General features: G+C 49.4%; 1 protein-coding gene across 9 annotated transcripts in view; it reads left to right on the forward strand.

The window, feature by feature from the left end:
• Positions 1-21551, forward strand: part of LOC120838196 (serine/threonine-protein kinase tousled-like 2) — a 111915-nt gene that overhangs the window by 21190 nt on the left and 69174 nt on the right. For 3 of the 9 annotated variants that reach the window (XM_042294101.1, XM_042294097.1, XM_042294104.1), the window contains exon 1: positions 17836-18387. The exons of 1 other annotated variant lie outside the window; for it this stretch is intronic. In XM_042294101.1, coding sequence (XP_042150035.1) covers positions 18356-18387 — 32 coding nt within the window. In that variant the 5' untranslated portion in view covers positions 17836-18355. Of the gene's footprint in view, positions 1-17617; positions 18388-21551 lie in introns of those variants that run through there. 5 more of the 9 variants (XM_042294096.1, XM_042294099.1, XM_042294103.1 and 2 more) reach the window with 4 other exon arrangements.

Below are 21551 nucleotides of genomic sequence, written 5' to 3' on the forward strand. Positions count from 1 at the left end.
TCGTCTCTCTCTTCGTTCACCGGAAGTGACGGCATAACGTCGCTATTAGCCCGCCTAGCGCGGCCGGAGCCGAAAAGTAGCCGAAACAAAGTGGGCGGGGCAGGTCGCGCGTGCGCCCTCGGTTGGCGGGAGTTCCGTCAACGTGTGTGGCGGTGGCTCCATCTCGGGTCGTGGCTGTGCACCAGGAGTTGGCCGGACGCCGATTCCAGTTCTAAAAAAAAAAAAAAAAAGAAATCGATTTAGGTCGAGTGAGACGTAGTTCTCGGCTCTTCAGGAGGAACGAGCTGTCTTTCATGGCGGGGTGTTGATATCCGAGCTTGTGGGGTTGCTTAGCGTTCCGAGGGGCTGGCGCGGATTGGTGACTGGTTGGTCGGGCATATTCGTACTGGCGGAGTCTTGATTGGCACTGCTGATCGTCTACTTGAAAGTTTTGCTTTATACTCGGTGCATTTCTTTGTTTACATTTAATCTGATTTGATTTATCAAATTAATTAGTGTAATATAGCGTGACTAAATCTTAGTTTGCATTATTTCATAATTATGGAATCTGACGTGATTTGTAGTGCTAATAAATGTATTGTAATTCTTTAAATTACTAAATGTAATATAATGTTGATTATGTTTTTAAATATAATCTAACGTTGATTACATTATTACGGACAGAATGTTTTAATATGTTTTTTAAAGCTTAATGTTCATTAATATTAAAGCTTAATGTTTATTATAGTATTGGAGGTTAATGGTTATTACAACTAAGGCCAAAATTGTTTCCTCATTATTAAAGCAAAATTTATTATTTTCTGAAAACGCCTAAGACACCGTAACGTAGAAATGCTTAAAACAAAAAGACTACAATCATCAACGTCTCAGGTGTTTAAAGTTATTGACAAGCTTATACCAGCTCGCCTATGCCATGACTGTATTAGTTTTACGCATTAATAAAGATGATATAATGTTTATTAAAATTTTAAGCCCTAGCTAATCCTCTCTCACCTTAAAAAAAATATATAGTTCAATGTTTGGTACCCTTGCGAATGTAATGACCCATAATTTATAATTCTATTAAATGTCACCACATTGTTAATTTTGAACTAAGGCAATTTAATATATCAAGGAATACCTCTGAGCCGCTTCGGACTAATGGATCCATTACTAGCCATGTAGGCTATGGATCCAGATGACTAATCAGACATTTCTTTGTACATCTTTACGTGAATAAACATTGATGATGATGACTGCCCCCAGAGTTCACTGCAGTCTTTTGTTTCGTAAGGTGTCTCCCCTCCCCAGTGGTCCTCTCTATGTGCGCCGGTGTAGGGAGGAGAGGCGACGACGCACCTGATGATGATGATAGCGCCGATGAGGAGCTGAAAGGTGGCAAGAGACGGATGACACGAAGGAAAGGATAGAGGGAAAGGGAGACGGAACAGAGGAGAGCAGTTCTCGTCCGCCCGCTGCGATGCAGTTTGCGGCCGGACGACGTTTGATTGGCCGGATCCTGCCTCATCCTCCTCTTCGCCAGCTCTATGGCGATGATGATGATCGTAATGGCGCTAGTTTCTGAGCAAATTCGGGTTCTTTTTTTTTTTCAATTTTTTTTTATGGGGAAGAGAGAGAGGGGGAGATTTGTTAAAATGTTATGCTGTCTTGTTTATTCAATTTATAAATTAAGTCATTCAAAGTAAAGCAGAATCCTATAGCATTTTTCTTTTTTAGTCTAATCTGTGGGGTTTTAAACGGTTGACCCGAATACGGCGATGTCTCATTGACAAATTTGAGTTGCCGCGCACTCAGCCGTAAGAGAGGAATAAAAAGCATAGACCGGGTAGGTGTTTCTCGCTGTGTAAAACCGCGGCGACGTGCTGAATAAACACTCGGCATTATATAATTCAAGCATTAGTACAATCTTGTCACTTCTATACTCCGCGACAACTGTTCTTGGCAATGCAGTGGAAGGTACAGGCCCGCGTTCCCTCTCCCGTTTCGAGTGTACGCGGGCTCTCCTCCTCTCCCCATTTCCGGGGAGAGGAGGAGCTTTCAAATAACTCATTCCTTTTCAGTCGTGCCACCTTTTGGGCGGGATGATACTCGTATCAGCATTTAAATAGCTCTTGGCGCACTTCTTAGCAAACGTTGTCAAATTACTTCATGCCACTTTTGCTAGCAAGGTGGTTTGTAAAGAAGATGGTGTAATTATCTTTAAAGGTTCATCTATGCCAAACCACTTTTCAAATTAATAATAAAAAAAAAAAACAATAAAAAAAAAACCCCGGAATTCCAGCGCCATCGCCCGCCTTTCAGGCGCGCCACCACTCCATACCGCACTGCCAAAACGCGCGCGAAAAGACAAAAAGCGCGCGTTGCCTGTCCGCTTTCCTGCCACTTCCGCGGCGGCGACCGCGGCAGCGTCCTTGTGGGCGCGCATGCGCGCCGACCCAAAGGCAAGAAGAAAAAAAAAAACGCGCGAGATAAAGAAAGAAAGAAAGCGCGCGTACAAAGTTTAGCGCCCTCTGCGGGGAGTTCCCCGGCGCGACGCGAGCGCGTGCGTCACGCTCCTCCCCCCTGTGGTGGCGGCAAACGGCGGAACACGTGCGCTCCGCTTCGCCGTCGCTCCTCGAGCGCCCTTCACCCAGATTCGAATTTGGCGCCGCGGAAGGACGCTCCCCTCCGCGTCACCGCCGGCGTCACTCCTCCCTCCTTCTGTCGTTCCTTTCTCCTCCCGCCGTCGGGAGAGGGCGCAATGAGACACCACTCGGCCCGCTGTTACGTTACGTCTCTCTCTCTCTCCGTTACTACCGCGGAAGGGGGCGTGCCCTCGTTCGCACGCACGCACGCACTCGTGGCGCGCGCTATCCTTTCTTTTTTCTTTGCGTCCCGTTTGTATCCCTCGCCTTTGGCTCCGCTATATATACTTACCGGAGAGTTGTAATCGAGGTGCGTGGCTCCTCCTCCCTCTCTCTCTTCCTTCCTTTCTCTTCTCGGCCGCCTCTTCTGTTGTTACGCTCGCTCTCTTTTCCTCTCTTTCTTTTCTCCCTTGCGGCTGTTTGGTCTGCGCTCGCTCAGCTGGTGCGGGGATTCACTTTCGCGGCCGCTGCTCTGCGGCATTGGCGAGGACGGTGGCGGCGCTCTTGCGTTCATGCCGCTTTGGGAGGAGGGGTTGTTTTGTTTGCGTTGCCTCCTCCTCCCTTCGCCTCTCCTCTTTTCCATCCTTCCCTCGCGCTCTCCTCTGCGGTTCGCTCTTCCACTCCTCGTCCGAATTTCGCCAGTTAGCTCGTTCTTGTGGAGAGTGGCTACTGAGTGTACTGAGCCACTGAGCGCCTCTCGACGTCGCCCTTTTCGCGTTTCGTTGGCGGGGAGAGGGTAGGTTGATGGAAGGAGTCACTTTTTGTACTCCTCTACCGACCCCGTGGATTTTGGACGCTTGGTTATTTTGTTTTGAGTAACCCGAAGCGGCTGCGGAGACTACTTCGGTTGACGACGTTGTTTATTGACGTTTGCTTTTTCTCTAAAAGAGCAAGACTTTTTCGTTTACTTTTTTTTTTGGCGGGAGCGAGTCGTCTGTCGGCGCTGGTTTATGATAACACATTGTATTTTGATTTGCGGTTGTGGTTCTCGCGGTACGGGAAGCGTAGCCGATGTGTCTACACAAAGTAAGAACCGAATAATTGAAAACAACGTTTTTTTTTTTTTTTATGTTTTCGTTTTTTGATTGTGAAATGGTTCTTCGCATTATGGTTTTTGTCTGCACCTGACCGGATTTTTTTTTTCGTCCGTTAACTTGTAATAATCGGCGTAATAATAATAATAATAAAAAAAAGGATGTAAACCAATTAGCTATTTACCTGGACGTTGGTGAACTAACACCTGGTCGCCTCTCCCCATTCCTCTGTTGCCGTGGCAACCGGTTTTCGATCTTTCTTTTTGTGTGTGTGTGTTTTGGTTTTATCGGCCCGTTCTCCCCGTGTGACGTAAGCCGTGTGTGTTGTTCTCCGCACCAATGCGCACCAGAACCCCCGACTAGTTGGTTCTCTGTTCGCGAGATGGCGTCGTTTGCTTGACCCTTAGCCGCGCTTCGCAGTGGAGTGTCGCGTGACCGGGTCGTTTAGGCCGTGTCTGGTTCGTTCATTGGCGCTCGCGCGAGGGGCCAGCAGGTTTGATGGGGAGCGTTCCTCACAGTGCCCGAAGGACATGGCACGCGGTGTTGCGGTGGGTGTATCACTCCGCGCCGCGTGACGTCGTGGCAGACTTTTTTTTTTCCCCGGTCTATTTGTAGAAACAAAAAATGATTTTGGCAGTAATCCTTCTGTCGGGGACAGAAATATAAATTTAGCTAAACAAAAAACGCCGGTGTCTATGCTTGTGAGCGACGAAATTTTTTACGCGAGCTTTTTATTTGTTTTACTTTTAACCCGGACACATTTGTTTTACGGGATATATATACACATTTTAGTTCCGTTGGTAGAACAGAGTGCGACGATCACGTACTCTCCGTATAATGTGTCACGTAGTACAGCTTGCATTTTTCAGTCGTACTTAGTTACCGATAAAATCGCAGAATAAGCTTCGAGGAAAAAAAAAAAAAAGAAACGCCCATCTCTATGTACTTCAATGAACAGCTCGTTAATGTGCCTATCATATGGCTGTATATCGACAGAAGTGTCGTTACTGCCGTTTCTTGATTCAGCACAGACAGCGTGGCGTCGTTGAACGGTTTGATTGAATGCGGTTTCGAGTATCAGCCGTACCTTTCTCTTTCTTTGTTAGTTTTAGGTTTACTTTAACGTATCTCAAATATCGAATGCAGTCTGCGTGACTCTAATTGTGTTTCTGGCCAGGTTGGGAGGCACATTCGAGTGTAAAGCGGCGAAAATTGCTCGACAGAGACATATGGCGGCTGTTTTTCGTCAACTTATATATTTTTTTCCTCGTTCGGGGTAACCCACGGGAATGTCATTGTAACGGTTAAGTTTTTACGTTTTGTTTTCTCTCTCGACTGCGAGTTTGAATAATGCAAAAAAAAAAAAAAAAAAAAAAAAAGAAATGGAGTTACCAGCAAGAGAGGTAGAATCACGAAAGGAACCTCACTGGCGTCCGTCGCCTCAATTTTTTTTTTTCTTTTTTTAAATTAGGATTGCGTATTACCAGTCTACCCGTGCACTTCTCTCATTTCCAACATACACCTCGCTTTTGACTCTGGGGCAAATGGCGTAAACCGTGTACAGGGCGAGCAGGTGCGGCAAAGGAAGTTCTCGTTTTATTAACCCCCCCCCCCCCCCTTTTTCTTTTTTTACTTTCTATTGTATTGTTCTTTCATTTTAAATACACTTTTTTGTTATTTTTTAATAGGCAGCACGGGCGTTGTTGTGATGATTACCCAAATGTTAGATTCGAGGCGATGGTTTTTCTTTTAAGAAGTAACACTACAGCCTTTACCGTATGTGGTATTACTATCAAATTATTGTGTTTTGGATGGTTTTCTTTTATGTGTGTGTGTGGGGGGGGGGGGTTGTACCTGGTGTAATAATGCTTCGGCGCTGCGGGTCTTTTCTCTGAGTGTGGAGCGTGCACGCGCAGCCCAAGCATGACGGAAGGCAACGCACGCGCCCTGGGGCTTTTCTCATCCTTTCAGTAACTATAGCCGACATTTCTTTTTTCGGCTTCGACGGTGCAAATAGATGCATGCTCTCCCCGACAGCGGTCTTGTCACTGTCCCCTGGAAAAAGCCTTGTCCGAGGTGCTTCGTTACCCGGGGCGACCGACGTTTTCGTCTACAACCTTAAATAGTTTTTCTTTTTTTACAACGTGATGACCAATCGACTCGCTCCCATATGATCACGTGACCCTGCTCTCTCCGGTTGGTCTGAGGCTGGTCACGTGGTCAAAGCTGTATAGAGGCGTACGCCGATTGGTCCAACGAGCACCTAGCGTCCACCGCGCCGGAGGGTCGACGGAGGAGTTTGCGGCCGGTTCTGCCGTGAACGACGTTGCTTTCGCCACGCGTCGCTCGGGACGGCGGCGTGGGCTGCCTCCCCGTGATCTAAACCTCTCCCCCCTCCCTCCGAGTGTTGTTGCCATGCGTCCGTCGAGACCGGGACGACCTGTGGGCAGGGTGAGCGGTGCCCCGAGGCGTTGTTTGTCGTTGCTGATTATTGGGAACGCCGCCGTCAGTCGAGGGGTTCTGCGAGGCAGAGAGAATAAGGGCGTTACTTCTCAGTTTCGCGTCACGTCACTAGGATTTGTATGCCCTCTAAAGCGCCGAAAACGTCTTGGTTGAAAGGGGACGCGTGAGGCGATGTTGGTTTATATTTTTGTCTTTGTCTTGCTTTGTCGCGGTGTTAATAAATATATATATATATATATTTTTTTTTTTTTTTTTGCTGATTTTGGATTACTGTTTCGCGGAGTCGGGAGAATCGTTGCGAGACTTGTGAGAATTGCGCATTAGAGGGTGCTCGACCTGTCGACCCAAACGTCATGGTTCGCTACAATTTGGTGCGCACGACGGATTGGTTAATAAAGCAGCTGGGAGGCGTCCCCAAACGGGGCTTTGAGGTTCGTTGCTTACACGCAACGGTAAGAACACGTTAGACGCTTGGGCAGTGATTGTTAGACTAACCTATATCGGATTCCTTCCACCGTGGCAAACCCGATACTATCGTTGAAAGATGCGTCATATTTTCATCCATCGGATTGCCAGGGATCAACCTTGGAACATAATAGTTTTTCTTATACATATATATTCATTCCTTGCCCGCGTCAGCGAAGGTGGAAAATCATTTTATCGTGCTTTATTCACATAATAAATTTGATTATTCTTATGATGCCAATCCCGGGAATTATCCGAGGGCATTTATGGATAGAGTATGATTGAATCTGGTTCTTCCTTCCAAATCAGGAGGTCTCAAGGCATCACCTCCTAGATTTATTTTTCCCGGGACGGGTAGAGAGATGAAGTGTTACATATATCGCAGAGTGGTTAATCTGCTAGTCGGTACATTTCTTCAAAAGAGGATTTGTAGAGCTGGGTCTTTTTGGGCGTACCTACTAAGGGCGTGTCCCAGTCAGGGTTGCCAGTATTAACCTTGCCCCGGACGCGTGTCGTTGTGTGTCTCGTCTCCTGCTCGCTCCGTGACGCAAACCTGGCCAAATTTAACCCCAACATCGGGCGTTTCTCGAGCGCGGTTCTGCAGATATCTCTTCTCGCGGCCCTCTCCTTTTTTTTTCTTCCTGGCTCTGATCCGGGTGTTCGGCATGCGCGGTGTGCGCGCGCTCTTCCTTCCCGACGCGGCGGCGGCCCCTGCAGCCCGTCCCCGAATCCGGCGTGCCGTGCCGGCAGCCGTAGTTGCCCAATCGATTACCAATCGGGGAGAGAAAAGAAGTGGCCGCTGCCCCTGCAGCAGCCGCGCTCAAACTCCTCGGTTTCGCATGACGACGGACCACGGCGGACGCTGTCGAGCCCTCCCGTCCAGTCGAACGTTAGGAAGCTGCCACGTGAACAGGCGCCTCGATGCGCTCTTCCCGGAAGTCACGTGACAAACGCACGGTGTTTGGACGGACGGGGTGACCCCCCCGATGGCTGCTCGTAGCGGCGTTCCGCCGCGGTTCATCGTGAGGTGAAAAACGGAGCAGGGAGAACAGGCAGGCGCGGACCCGGCTTGACTCGGCTCGGATTGGCTCGTCTTGGGAGAAGGAAGGGATGGGCCGGCTGGGGACTGCTGCTGACTGCCGCAGCCAGGCGCGAATCTCCTGGCGAAGCCAAGGGATCACGATTGAGGCGAAAGGCGTGTTGCGTTGTTGAGTTGCGTTGCCACGCTAGAAGAGCGAGCGGGCGGCCCGCCGCGAGGTCCTTTGCAGACGACGCTGACAACAGCCGTGTCGGGGACCGCAACGTATCTTTTTTTTTTTTTTCTGTAATGGCACATTTGATTGTCAAATGAGGCATCTTAATGTCAGTATTGTTGTGGATGTTGTTTTTATTTGTATAATTTCTTCGGCGTTCGTTTGCCTAATTTTGTCGAGCGTCGCAATAGAGCGATGTGACGAGGAACGTTGCTTAGCTGCTGTCTCGGGGTTGTGCCAACTCTTCACGAGCTCGTTTGCAACCCTTGACTTCCCGAAGGAGGTGCCGGCTTCGATTTGATGACACGGGCGTGCACTTCGCGGCACTGTTAGCGCGATAGCGACTTGTCGCATTGCACTTCGAAAGGGTGCGGCAACGAAATTTATCGCCGAGGTTAGTGTACTCCGGCTTATCGCTTTGCACCACTAGGATAGTTTTGAAGACAGTGCTTCGATAATGAGAGAGAGAAAAAAAAAATACGGAGAAAAGCGCCGATGGCTTGTGCGCGCTAGCGGTGTCGCGGAATGCACGTAGGTGACTTCCGGTGTGGGTTTCAAGCTGATGCGCTGCGTCGGCAAATCGAACGCGGTGACTGGTTTTAGGCTCTCGTGTAATCCCTTTGCGCTGTCTATATATCTTTTTTTTTTTTTAATTTCTGTTTCGATTGTTTAAAGGTGAATTCGGAAAATGATCAGGTCACATGAATTACAGTCATCCACGTCATCGCATTATGCTAGTAATCGTTCCTACCTGTTCTTGCCGATAAAAAAAAATAAAAAAAACGCGATAATGCAAAATTCAGTTTTTTTTGTTTGTTCTTTTTTTATTTGAAGTGACCGGATTCTAGGTGTACCAACCTTGAGGATTCTGAAATTGTCGGAGAATTTCAAAGCATCTGGAAAATTCGGTCAAGTCGGGAGAGACGTCAGGAGAGAGCGGTGTTGTAGTGGCACCTAACGAAGCGGGAGGGTGGGGTGACGTGGGATGCCATTGCGCGGGGTAGCACTTGGCCCGAGGCATCACTTGGAAGCAGTGTAGGCCGATCGGACCGTAGCAGCCCAGACGTCCGTTGCAAACCCCATCCTCTCCATTTTTTTTTTTTTTGATGGTCGGGGAGTTTAGTCGAAATATTCGGGGAAACCCAGGAAAAGTTGCGGAACACGTACTGAAGAAACATGACGAACACCATGACGCTGCACTCTTGATGCCGTCTGAATGTCTCCCATCAGCTGGTGGCGTCGGGACGCACCTTTTCCACAGGGGCGCAACCATCTTAAATGTTAAGTAATAAAAAAAAAAAAAAGTGATTGTTGCACATTCTTGTTTTGCCACAGCTATATTTTCTCGCATATAGCAGGTTAAAATGTTCTTATTATTTACCAGATACGGAACCTACGTGATTGAGAAGGAAAGGAACGCTCTTTTTCCTCGATTCACTTTCGGCATTGTTTCGGCGCTTCCTGGGAACACATTAGGTTATGTCTTTGGGGTTTCCTCGCGGACGTGAATGTATCGACTCGGAATTTCTTTATATATATATAAAAAAAAAAAAAAAAAAAAAAAAAAAGGAGCGCGAGGAACGTCTGGGTTTTTGAAGCGTGCACTTCTCGAGTCGGCATATAGGCCATCGAGCAACACTGGTGGCCGTCGTGTCAGGCTAGGTGGCGCAAGCTACCGTCCGTCACAAAGGGCATAGCCAACCTCATCCCATACATCCGAAGACATTTGGACCCGAACACGCACCGAACGCTGACATGACATTCGTGTCCAATGCGTGTCCAGATATAAGCGGCCTCGGATAATTATTATTATAATCATGATCCTCGACGCTCAACATTTATTGAGCGTCGAGGGCCCGCACGGGCATTGCACGAGTGGCAAGGAGATCGGTACATCGTTTTATAATAAAGCAAACGAACGAAACGAAGAAATGCTGAAACGTTTTTACATCAACTCCTGCACCGCAGTTAATGAAAGAACGCACGTACTTTCAGATAAAAAAAAAACGTGTGCGTGTGTGTGTGTGTGTGTGTGGGGGGGGGGGGGTCTATTTTGCGCACGCGAGCTAATGACAAGCGTCGCAGAAAACTGTCGATGACTTCTCCGCAGCATGGCCACAAAATTCCGGAAATACCGGAAGCCCCCAAAAAGGAAAACAAAAAGAGGAGGCGGGGGTTTGTCTGGTCTTTTGGAGCGGGCCCCTCTTTCTCTGCGCGAGGCCTTTTCCACCCGATTTTCGAGTCGTGACTCGCGCGCATGCGTCGTATGCTGACGACGCCTCGTCTCTTGGCCGACGCAGCCGCTGCATCGAATCCCACGTCGTTGCGGCGTTGCCCTTCTCCGCGGGGCGGTATATTTATTTACGCGGTTTCGGGCCACCCCGCTCTTTAGGTTCCGCGCCCCCTAACTTAGGTGGCGCGAGTTGCCGCCCAATTCACCCGTCCATCCATTCGCCCTTCTGCTTGGCCTGCCGAGCGCTGTCGTCTGCTACACTGCGTCTGCTTTTGCCACGACGGCCACCATATTTGCGTTTTCTGCTGCGGAGCGCCAGGCGTTGTGCGTTGCGCGGGTTGATTTAAAAATTCGTGTATTGGTTGTCCCCCCCCCCCCGGATATCCCCGGCCGGCGGTTGAAGGTCTCGCGTAATTTTGCGTGTTCGTTTTGTCGAGTTCCTGGATCGCCTGTTGCGTTTGGGCCAAGTCACGATTTGGCCCACCTGAATGCTAGACTGAGCGACTGATTTTTCCCGGTTTGCATTATTAGTAGACGCTGGGACGCAAAAAAGAAGTTGGCCGTTGGTTATCAGACACCTGGAGTCCAGCGGTATCACTAATATGTATTTTCAAGAAAAAAAAAAAAAAAAATTGAACGAAAATTGTAATTGAGTGGGAGGAAAAAAATAAAATAAATAGCGTGTCGGTGTCCCCTTAGTTGTTGTATCGTGTATGACCTTAGCCGTGTTCTAAAAGTGCAGTGGAACCGCGTGCGTCTAAATTGAATTCCACCTGAAATGGAGCGCAACTCGCGCCATCTACATATCGTCACTAAAAAATTAAGGAAAAAGAAAAATTTGAACTCGTGTTTTTATTTTGTTATTTTATTTGACTTGCTTTTGACAGTTAAGAAGCAGCGAGGTGTGTTCGGCTGTTTAGCTTTTTCGGTCCTCTCGGGTTATGATCACATCACCGACCCGCGTTTTATCTTCGATTTTTCCGACGCTCCGATTTTCGAAAAAAGACACCTGCTTCCTGGTCAATGAGTGCGTGCTCCTCTAAAAAAAAAAAAAAAAAAAAAAAAGCTTATTGTTTGTGGAACAAAAAAACGGAGCGAGTCCTGAACAGATTTTTGACCTGTTTATGTCGTAGCTGTTCCCAGTTTAGGGGCCTGTCGAACTTCGTGTGCGCCTCTCTCTCTTCCTGGATACGATAACTGCGATGTGTTTGAAAATCCCCACCGATCGATTTCGGCCATGTTTCCGGTCTGTGACCGCTCTGTTTCGTCCATGTTGTTTCGCGGAAGAAGTCCGTTTCTCACATCGCGGTAATTCTATATGCCCTAACCTCCCCGGTCGCTTTGATAGAACATGGATTATTATTATTATTATTATTTAATATTGAAACGGATTGGTTGAGACTCTCTCAATCAGTTAGTTGTCCACTGACACATCGGAATGCATTTGCGTACATCTGCACACAGCTGACTTCGTGTATTTTATTTTTGTGACTTTGACTTTTAAGTATAAAGCAGTATGTGGCCAGGCAGACATAAAACCTCAAAGCGTCACTCGGCTCTTAATATCGGCGGTCTAACCGTGTATAGAACGCAGTTTCATATTGCCGTCTACTCCGCGTCTAAGGCATAGCAAGCATTTCTCAGCTGTATCCCGGCTTGAGTGGGTCGTCGATTGACCGCATCACGCACAGGTGCAACCGATGTTCGTGGAATGGCGGTCATAGCGAGCGCTTACGACGTTATAGTGCGGACGCTCGTAGCTCGGCTGTTTTTTTGAACGTCAGACAGCGACATTTTAGTCCGTCGTGCTAGAGGTTTTATTCTGGGGCGCCTTGCCAACTTTGGCGAACGCGCCGCGCGGTCAGAGCATTGGCTCTCGTCTTCCTTGCGTTTCGAGTGAGGCCTATTTTTCGAGGAAAGTCTTTTTTGAGTAAGGCCTGAAAAGCTGAGCCGGGCGTGTTGAGCGATATCAATGGATGACTCGTAGCTCTCGACAGCGCGACTCTGGGTGCTTCCATTTGTTTCCCTAGGCAAAGGCTTTCCCACAGCGTGGCGGAAATATTCCGGGGCAGAAAGTCTAAGGACCGCGGCACTGGTCGCTTCGACGGAGCCGCGCTGGCGCATACGAAGATGGCGCCCGTTCGCGAATGCAGGATAACAGTGACGCAACGTGCCGGTTTCAGCCCCTCGAGGGTTACGCCGCTCATCACGAGGTTCCCCCCGAGAGTCGGACAATGGAACACGCTCCCCGCGCCGTGACGAAGGGGCCCTTCTGCGAGAGTCAGCTATCGTCACGTGGTAGGAAAAAGCAGGCAGCGGCCCGCTAAAGATACGTTGTAGGTAGACAGAAGTAACACACACACACACACAAAGTATTCCATATTGGTGTTGCTTAAGCTTAGATTCATTTTCACTTAATCGCTACACCTTTGCCCCCCACCTGGTGTGGGCAAACTCTGACATGCTTCGGCTTTTGGGGTAGCAGTTGGAAATAAAGATGGCGACGAGTTTTAGTCTTCTAAATTTTGTGTGTAGTCGTTTAGTACCTCAGCGCCTCTGCTCTCGCTTTTTTTTTTTTTTTCGAACGAAAGGGAAAGTGTGTGGAGAATCTTAAAAGGACAGTTCAATCCTAAGCGAACAATGTAGACAAAATATACATATATAAATATACTTTTTTTTTAATGCTAAGTCGATTGAAGCTGCTTCACTGACGCTTGTAGGTGACCCCCATCGGCGTGATGTTAGGGGCCCCGCTGGCGCCAATTCGATGAAGCGTCCCCTTCTACCGTATTCGTATTTATATATAGGCGTCCTTAATTTCCGCGCCATGGCAACCAATGGCGATTTGAGTGTGGAGCCCGCATGCTTTGACTGCGGGGGATTTCGAACGCCTTTGTGTGTGCGCGCGAGAGAACAGGCGACGACTACGACGACAGAGGCGTCGTTTATGGAATGCGGCTGTCGGTATAAATGGCGGAACACGGGTGGAGGAAGGGCGGGCGTATGGGAGGGAAGGGGGAGAAAGAAGCCGAGAGTTCACTTCCAAGGCCGGACCCGGGAGCGCCGAGCACACGGCGGCTGCTCAAAACGCGGCGTAGAGCGAAGAACGTATTCTCGGTGCCGCTCGGCTTTGTGCTACCTGCTTTTGTTTGTTTTATTTGGCCCTTTTCTTCGGGTCCTTCCCCGCCGTCGCCGGAGGAGCGAGCAGCCCTCGACGACTCGCTTCTAGTAAAAAAAAAAAAGAGTCAAAAATCTAAAAAGAGAGCGAGCAACGTCGCCATATTGGCAGCTCCGTTCTTTTTCTTTTCCTCGCAGGCTCGCTCGCCTATTTACTGTCTGTATTATTCGCTTATTTTATATATATATTTATTTAATCGGGTTTGGCGATAGGTCGTGATAGAAATGAGGAGGAAATAAAATTAAAGCGCGAGAGGACCTGGTTCCCCGTGAGGAAGGTTAACTAACGCAACGGGTAGAAGAAGAAACAAAAAGAAAAAGAAAGAGAGAAAGGTGTATGAAAAGAACGAGCTGGAAAGAAAGATGGCGACGTGAAGTGTCGTCTGCTCTCTCGGGATGGGATGCTTTGCGTAGACGCCATTTTGAGCGAAGTGCTTGCTCGGCGGCGCGCTTTCGGGGTCAATCTGACCGCGGAGATACATTTTGGTTGACTCGTAATAGCCGGCTCGCGATAACAGCGATAAAACGATCTCGGTCAAGAATTGGGCTTCGTATCGGTTTTTCTTTCTCTGGTTTTGTCCTCGTGCGTGCGCCGAACGTTTTGTGTTCCCGTGAGCGATGATCCGCGGAGGCAGAAGGGGGTGTCCGTTCAGGACGGAATGGTTTCGTCTGCTACGGTGGGCGCCATGTTGGCTGTTTTGACCTCGTTCGGGGAGGGCGGCTGGAGACGTGGCGGCATGGGGCACTCGTAATATTCGATTCCCCTCCCCTTCCTCCTGTTTTCTCGCCGCTTCAGCACATTCTTTTTTTTTTTTTTTTTCGATAACGACAGCGTGTGTTGCTGACGTTGGCTAGCAGCTCAAGTTTTTACCGAGATTTGTGCTTTGATTAGAATCGCTGGCGTGTTTGACCAATGCTTCGCTGCCTCTTTGTGGCCAGGCGGGCAGTCTGCGTGCAATCGATATTAGAGTGACGCCGACGTTTGTTTACGCTGTTGTTAACGCGCCACACGCGAAGGTCTGCGTCTGGCGCGCTGTCGCCGCTGGCAACCATGACTTCCGCTTTGACTCGAAATTGCAGAAGGTAAGCAAATTGGCGAAGGAAAAAAATCATACCTTTGGTTTTTAATTTTTAGGCTAGGTGGCGCCCGTTATAAAGGTTGCAGCCGTTAGCATCCACTCATACATCGAAGAGAAACGCTTAATCATATTTATGTATCAAAGGGAAACCTTAAATAACGTCAAGAAAACCGTTTGGAATTGGTATGGTGGCCAGTTTTCTGTCGTTTAAATGTGCACAATGTTGCAGTCATGGGCGGTATGTTTTTGAGCTGAGGTTGGAGGTGTTGCTCGGCTTTAGTCCTAATCGTGGCGGCCTCTTGGAGGAAGCGACAGAAAGAAAGATAACAATGTGCGAGGCCGCGCGCAATGGCGGCGGAGGCCCCTCCGCATGGGGTAGCCGCAAGGCCCCCCCGTCTTAAAATAAAATTTCCTGAGGAGAGTGTTGCAATTACGATTTTTTCCTCTCTCACTCTCGGATGTGGCGACGCCACGTCGGTGTCTCGCGTTGCCACGTTGGCAACGAGATCTCTTTTTTGTGACTATCCACGTTAACGTGCAATTTTTTTTTTATAATTATTATTGTGCTTCCTGCCACGTGCACTGAGAGAGAGGGGGGGGGGGGGGCAGCTTCCCTAAGCTCCCCAAGGTCAACTTTGTTTTAATAAAATCATTGATATACACCAGCCAAAAGCTTATATTTTGGTGACATAGCAAATATTGGGTCAACAAAATAGATATGGGCAACGTTTCGACCGTAGCGTCATATCTCAGCAGACTCCCCCCCCCCCCCCCCCCCCCCCCTCCCTTTTCCCCCTTCTCCGCCGGGCGAATGTCTACCGCCCCTCCCTGGCCTGACCCCATAAATCGGCCCCTGAGTGTATTCGGGCTTTTCTTTCGCAAGCTCAAGAAAAAAGACTGTTTAGACAAAGCTGCAAGAACGTTTATTCGTGCTGATTTCCATTCTCGACACATCGTAGGTTCCCATTGGCCTGCTACGTCGTGGAAAGTTTTCACATGCTTGCAAATTCCTGCTTTCCCTGACACTGTAATCGTCCCACTGTTTCATTTCGTCCGTAAGCAACTGGAAATACTAATCACGAGGTGGCCTTTTTGTGCGAGCCTAAAGAGTTAGTGAACGTGTTTTCCGGATGCAGACATGGGAGCCGTCCTTTGAGATACAGTGGAACGGGGTTTGCTTATCGCCAAGCAGCAGCCCGACTGATATCGGTCTGCTGTTGGCCTTGTTCGCGCTGATTCACACACAAACACGCAAAAAAAAAAAAAAGAAGATATATATATATATATATATATATATATATATATATATATATATATATATATAAATATATATATATATATATATAACGCGATTAACATTGCATTTTGCAACGATATTCTGGCTGCTTTACGCCACTCAACGGGAACTCGTTTCTTGCTATCACATAATGCAAACACAAACTGCGAGCGCAGGCGTTCAAACAAGGGCATTTTCCGCCCCGTTCCCCGAGACGCCGGTTGTATTTAGGCGAGGCTGTCAATATGGCGGCCGGTGAAGTGCTAGCGGACGACGGGCGATCCAGCGCCAGAGGAGAGCATCAAAAGAGGAGCAGACGACTCCCAAGCAAAGGTGCACCGCTCCCGGGGGGGAAGGGAAAGGGAACGCGCCCCGCAGCAGTCAGCAGGCGGCGGCGCGTTCGTTTGCTCCGCTCCATCAGCTTTGGGAGAGCCGCTTCGGTAATCACGCGGCGGTCGCTTTGGGTGTCTGCCGCTCGTGACGTCACGGGCTTCCCCCCTTCCCTTTCCTTCCCCTCTGTCGGAAGTGTAGGTGGTTCTTTGCACTGCTCGCCGCTGTTGGGCTGACTGGATGGATAGACAGACGGGCTGGCCGCCTCTGTGTTTGGGGTGCCTCATCCAAGCCGCCATTGCGAGACGGTGCAGTGGGCGGGAGGAGGCCGGCAGGCTACTCTCGGCAACTTGACCTGTTCGTGGCTTTAGCGCTGACTCGAGAGAAAACAAGAAAAGGGTCCTACGCCTGCTCGCAGGATTAAGCGAACGCGCCGTTCCGTCGTCCCTTTTTCTGGACGTAGGAACGAAGGCGCCAACAACAGCTGTGCATTGCAGGCACGGCGTAACTCATTTCAGATCTTGTTTCTCTCCCCAACCATTGCTGTTGCGCTCTAGGTATTTGTGACTAGCTGTAGCCGTCGTTATCGGCGAAAGATTTTTTTTTTTTTTTATAGTAAACTTTTATATGGCGGTTTCGTGCGTTTCACCGAACGCCCTTGCCTGTACCCTTCTTTTTGTCGTTATTGTTAATTGCCAACGTTGCTTTTCGTGTGACGACGTTACTCGACGGCGGGCATTTCTCGACAGTGGAACACGACACGTGTACGAGATGCGCCCGACCTCGGCGAGCTGCAGGAAGTTCTAATGGCCGAAAGGAACCTGCGGCTGCGCTCCCTCCCCGCGTTGGTTGTTGCGAATTTGGGGTGGCTGGCTGCTGCGCTGGCTGCGCAAACGGCGTCCACTCGGCCTTTGCTCTCTCGAATGGCTGGCCGCTTCGTTGCACGGGCAGAACCGCGCTTCAAGCCCGCTCGCTAGGTTTGAGACCACTGGATGATCGCCGCCGGTTTCGAACGTTGTTTGTCCAATCTGTAACCGACATGGTCGGGTTGTCAAGCCTAATAAACATGTACGCTGAGAAATGAATAACCGCAAAAGTACTTAAAAATAATATAAAAGCCTGCAGGAAGGGTCGGTTAGCAGAACTTCTGACTGCATTTGAGGACATATCTGTTCTTGCGCCCAGAGTCTCCGCTGCTGGGTACCTTTTCTCTTTTTCTTTTCCGTTGTGGCGGGGAATGGAAAGGGGGGGGGCACCCGATTTCGTTCTCTCGTTTTCTTCGCCCGCTCTTTCTCAGTCGGGTTGCCGTGCCGCTCTGCTCGCCTTCTCTGTGGCGCGGCGGCGCGCTTATGTCGGTACCCGAACCATTTTCTTCATGCGTTCGTGTATCGCACGCCTGTTTTTCTTCGTCTGCTATCTTTTTTTTTCTTTTTGTCTTCGCTTTTTATTTTGGTCGGTCGCCATCTTTGCTGACCCCCCCTCCTCCGTTCTGATCCTTCTTTTTCGGCGCTTCCTTTACCTTTCGAACCTCTTCGTTCATTTGTAGCACCCCCCTTCCTCCCCTGGGCGCATCTTTCTCTCGTCTCTTCTGGCGTTCATCTGTTGTCCTTTCTATCTGCTTCCTTCTCCTCTGCCGGCGTATGTATGTGTGTGCGTGCGTCTGTCTTTCCTTCGTCGACTGGCATCTTTCACTGGGCCCTCGGCGGCGTAGAGGTTCGCCTCTTCTCTCGTGCTTGCGTGTGTGTGTGTCGCGACGCATCGTGGCGGCTTCGTTCGCTCCTCCGCTCTGCGGCGCACGCACTGCTAGACGGACAGACAGACAGACGGGCCAACCGAGCGACCTCTCCGCGTGCCTGCTTGGTGCGGGGGGGAAAAAAAATCGGCCGCCTCGTCGCCGTCGTCGTTCGCTCGCTCGCGAGCCGCCACGCCGCCCGTAGTTAGCAGTGTGTGACTCGGCGTTCGCGTTTGGCTCGCGGCTGCTACGTCGCCGTCAACTGCCCACCCGTAAAGCTGTCGCCTGCCGGCCCCTCGTCCCAACCACGAGAGGCCAGCACCCCGTCGAGGGAGATCGGTACCCCGTCTCGATCGCTGCTGCCCTGCGGAGGAGCTGTTTGGGGGGTGGTGGAGGAAGCGGGTGTTCCCGTGCTGCTACGACGACGACGCTAGCTTTCTTGTCGGCGGCGAGGCTGGGAAGGCAGGCGCCCCTCCCCGGTACGACAACGGCCGCGCCATTTTGGAGAAAAAGGGTCTGGCGGCCGCTATGCATCGCTGCGGAGCCGCCGCGTGGGCCCTGAACAGCGGCGGCGCCGCTTGGGCTGTCCAGGCTCGACGCTGGATCCCGCTGGCCTAGGGTTCGACGGATGGGGTGATCTGTGCGCGAGCGGCGAGGCCAGACGAGGAGATCCTCCCCTGCCGGCGCCCATGTTTCTGACGCCGCTGTGCGCCTTCCAAAGGTGTGCTCCTTGGCTTTTCTGCCTGTCTGCGTGGTTGGTGCGTTTGTGTGCGCTTCTTCCCGTTGGATATGTTGTTGTCGTCGTCGATGATGTCGCCTGGGCCATCCTGGATTACCCTTTTGCCAGCCGGAGGAAGGTGAAACGAAGCGGTGACGACTGGAGCTTATTGATTTTTGTTTGTTTGTTGGCTTTTGGTGGTGGAGAGGGTACGCGTTGCGGCGCGTCGATCGGCTCGCAGCTATGGCTGATTGTATTACTCCGCTGCCGTTTTTGTGGTCATAGCGCTTATCATATCGGCGTCCCCCCCCCCCCCCCCCCCCTTTTTTTTTTCCTGAGGGGGGGGGGGTGTAGAGAGAGGGGGGAAGAGAGGAGAGGTGTGTTTACGAGTCTACGGCATTTTGTGTACTCTTGACTAGGTGCCTGCTTTCGCTTTGTTATCTTAGGTAGATTTTTTACTCGATATTTTTGGACGTTTCCGCTTCTCAAGGACGGGACCTGGATGGATAACGTTGCGGTGTTACTGCTCTCGCGTTTTTTTGTTTTTTTTTTCACTTGTAAGGAGCCGAGTTAGAATCGTCTTTATATTTTTTTTTTTTGGTTTTGTGTTCATTGTCGATAACTTTTTTACGACGTTGTTTATGGTGTTCGGCTACTTATGCGTTATAACCTCGACGCGACGAGGTGATATCGCGCGCGGCATTTAAATCGCGTCGTCCATTCTGCTAAACGGGTATCGCTTACATTTAAAACGATGACCGAGTACCTCCTTTGTCACCCCTTTGCTAATCTCCACCTCCCCCAAGTTTCTTTAATGCATTTTTTTTTTTTTTTTTTACCGCTGTGCTTAGGAGATTTCTTCCGAACAAACCATCAAAAGGGAATAAGTTGTCATCTCGTTGATTGGCGCAGGACGCGATAGTAGCTAGGGAAACGAACGGGAATCATGGGAAAGCGCGACGTCCACGGAGCACTACCGGAAGTGACGTTTGGTTGTTTTCATTCATTTTTCGGTCATGTCGTCTTTTCGTGTTTTTTTTTTTTTTTTTTTTTCGTTGGTTTTGTTTGTGGCGACGGCGGTTCCTCCCCGAATTCGCTCGCTGCTGTGATTAGGAGTAGGATGCTTCGCGGCGGCAACTGGCTCGCTCGACCTTCGTTCGTTCGTCTGTCTTGTTTCTCCCTGCTGCGGAGGATTTTCAGTATTAGTTTCGTCTTCTGTGTCTCCTCGTGCCGCCGTTTTGCATGGTTTTGAGCACATTTGGGACCATTAGTGGGAAGGGTTGCAGCGCCGTCTGCTTTCGTCCGCCGTCGTCTGCTTCGGTCGTTTGTTTGCCTTTGGCGTACGCCGATTGGTCGGACTGGGTGTTTTCCGCCGAATGGTCTCGTTCTATCGGTTTCGGGTGGGGCTGGGCATTTTTCATCGATTCGTGCTTTCGCGGCCGAGAATAGCTCTTGCGGAAGCATTGCAGATGTCCAGGGGGTAAAAGGAATTTAGCGTTGCCTTTCCACACGGGTGTTCAGCCGTCTGGAGTCTAAAAGCAGACGGCTCAAAAAAAGTTATAATTGTGTTTTAAAATTCTTCACTTGCTCCTCGTGTTTGTTTCATTCTGGTATAATTCTTGATGGCTTGTTTGGGCCATGGGTGGCCAGAGATTCCAGTTTTGCAAACCCAGTAAACGGGATATTAGTGTTCCGTTGAATTTATGAGTGCAAGGTGTAGCAGCCCTGACGGTCACGAACAATAATTTCACCGTGTCCGTAACTTCACATTGGTTACTTTTTAATAGAGCGTAAAAAGCGATATACTAAAACTCCCTAATGGGCGTCTGTTTCTGTTCTACTCTTTTTTTTTTTTCCTGGAGTACTTTAGTATTTTCCCCCATTACGTCTTTCAGTAATCTTTTTTTTTTTCTGTCAATTTTTTTTTATTATTATTATTGAGTGGTAGGAATGTGTCTCGTTGTGACCTTTCCTCAAAGGATCTGTCTCGCTCTCCCGCGTCCATTGTGTTTTTCCGGCGCCGTGCTACATTCGACAGTCTTTCGGCGACTTCGAAGCTACGGGCTGAAGTACGGCTGAGTGAGATTCGTGCTGCGCAGTGTTAGGAAGTACTTAAAGTTACATTGTACTTAAAATGCTACTTCAAGTATGTGTAGAAAACGTGTACTTTACTTGAAGTACATTCTCTGAGTATGGACTTGTACTTTTTTCTGGTGGTTTCCAAAGTTCCACCCCCCCCCCCCCCCCCAAAAAAAAAAAAAAAAATCGTTTTTACTTTATTTTTATTTTAATTGCAAAAAATAAACTACGCATCACCGAACACTTATTCTCCGCCAAAATGTAGCCCCAGCACCCCGAAACCAGGTGCCGAATATAACCGATTATCTCAAATATCCCGCCGGAAATTTCACAAAAGCTGAAAAATCAGAAAAGGTTATGCACGGCACGGCTGCGCATAACCTCTCTATTTACCAACTGAACCAACTAGCCCAAATTTCTACTTTGCTCTCATTTACTTTGTACTTCACGTACTTTTTAGACGTACTTTGCCCAACACGCATTGCGATATGCCTTGTGTCTACATTCGCGCCAGGCGATCCTGCCGCAGTTCATCGAATAAGCAGGTGCAAGGCACTAAATACAGTTGCGGACAGAAGAAGCCAGAACGGGAGGGGACACTGTGTCCGCGTCAGCCTCGCTTGTTTGGTTGCACCACACCTGTTAGCGGTACGAGACAGATGTTCATCGGCCCAAGGGCTCCTTTAAAATTCAATTCAATGAAATTCAATTCGATTCAAAACTTTCGTAGTAAGTAGACGCGAATGCCATGCTGCAGCGAAAGCTATTGGAGCAATCCGACCCCGTTGCGAGTGCCACGTGACCTGATGCGTTCACAGGCTGGATTGGCTATAGGAAGGCTGCTAACGTCAGGTTCCATCGTGAGCTGAAATGGGGCATGGATCAATCAAACCCTTTATCCTTTTTTTTTTTTTTTGTGTGTGTGTGTGTGTGTGTGTGTGTGTGTGTGTGTGTGTGTGTGTGTGTGTGTGTGTGTGTGTGTGTGTGTGTGTGTGTGTGTGTGTGTGTGTGTGTGGTGTGTGTGTGTGTGTGTGTGTTGTGAATTGACGAATGGGAGATTTTTCCAGTTAAAACAGACGAAAATCCCC

The sequence above is a fragment of the Ixodes scapularis genome, unplaced genomic scaffold, assembly GCF_016920785.2.
Source record: "Ixodes scapularis isolate PalLabHiFi unplaced genomic scaffold, ASM1692078v2 PGA_scaffold5__190_contigs__length_132052651, whole genome shotgun sequence".
In the NCBI taxonomy this organism is placed as follows: Eukaryota; Metazoa; Arthropoda; class Arachnida; order Ixodida; family Ixodidae; genus Ixodes; species Ixodes scapularis.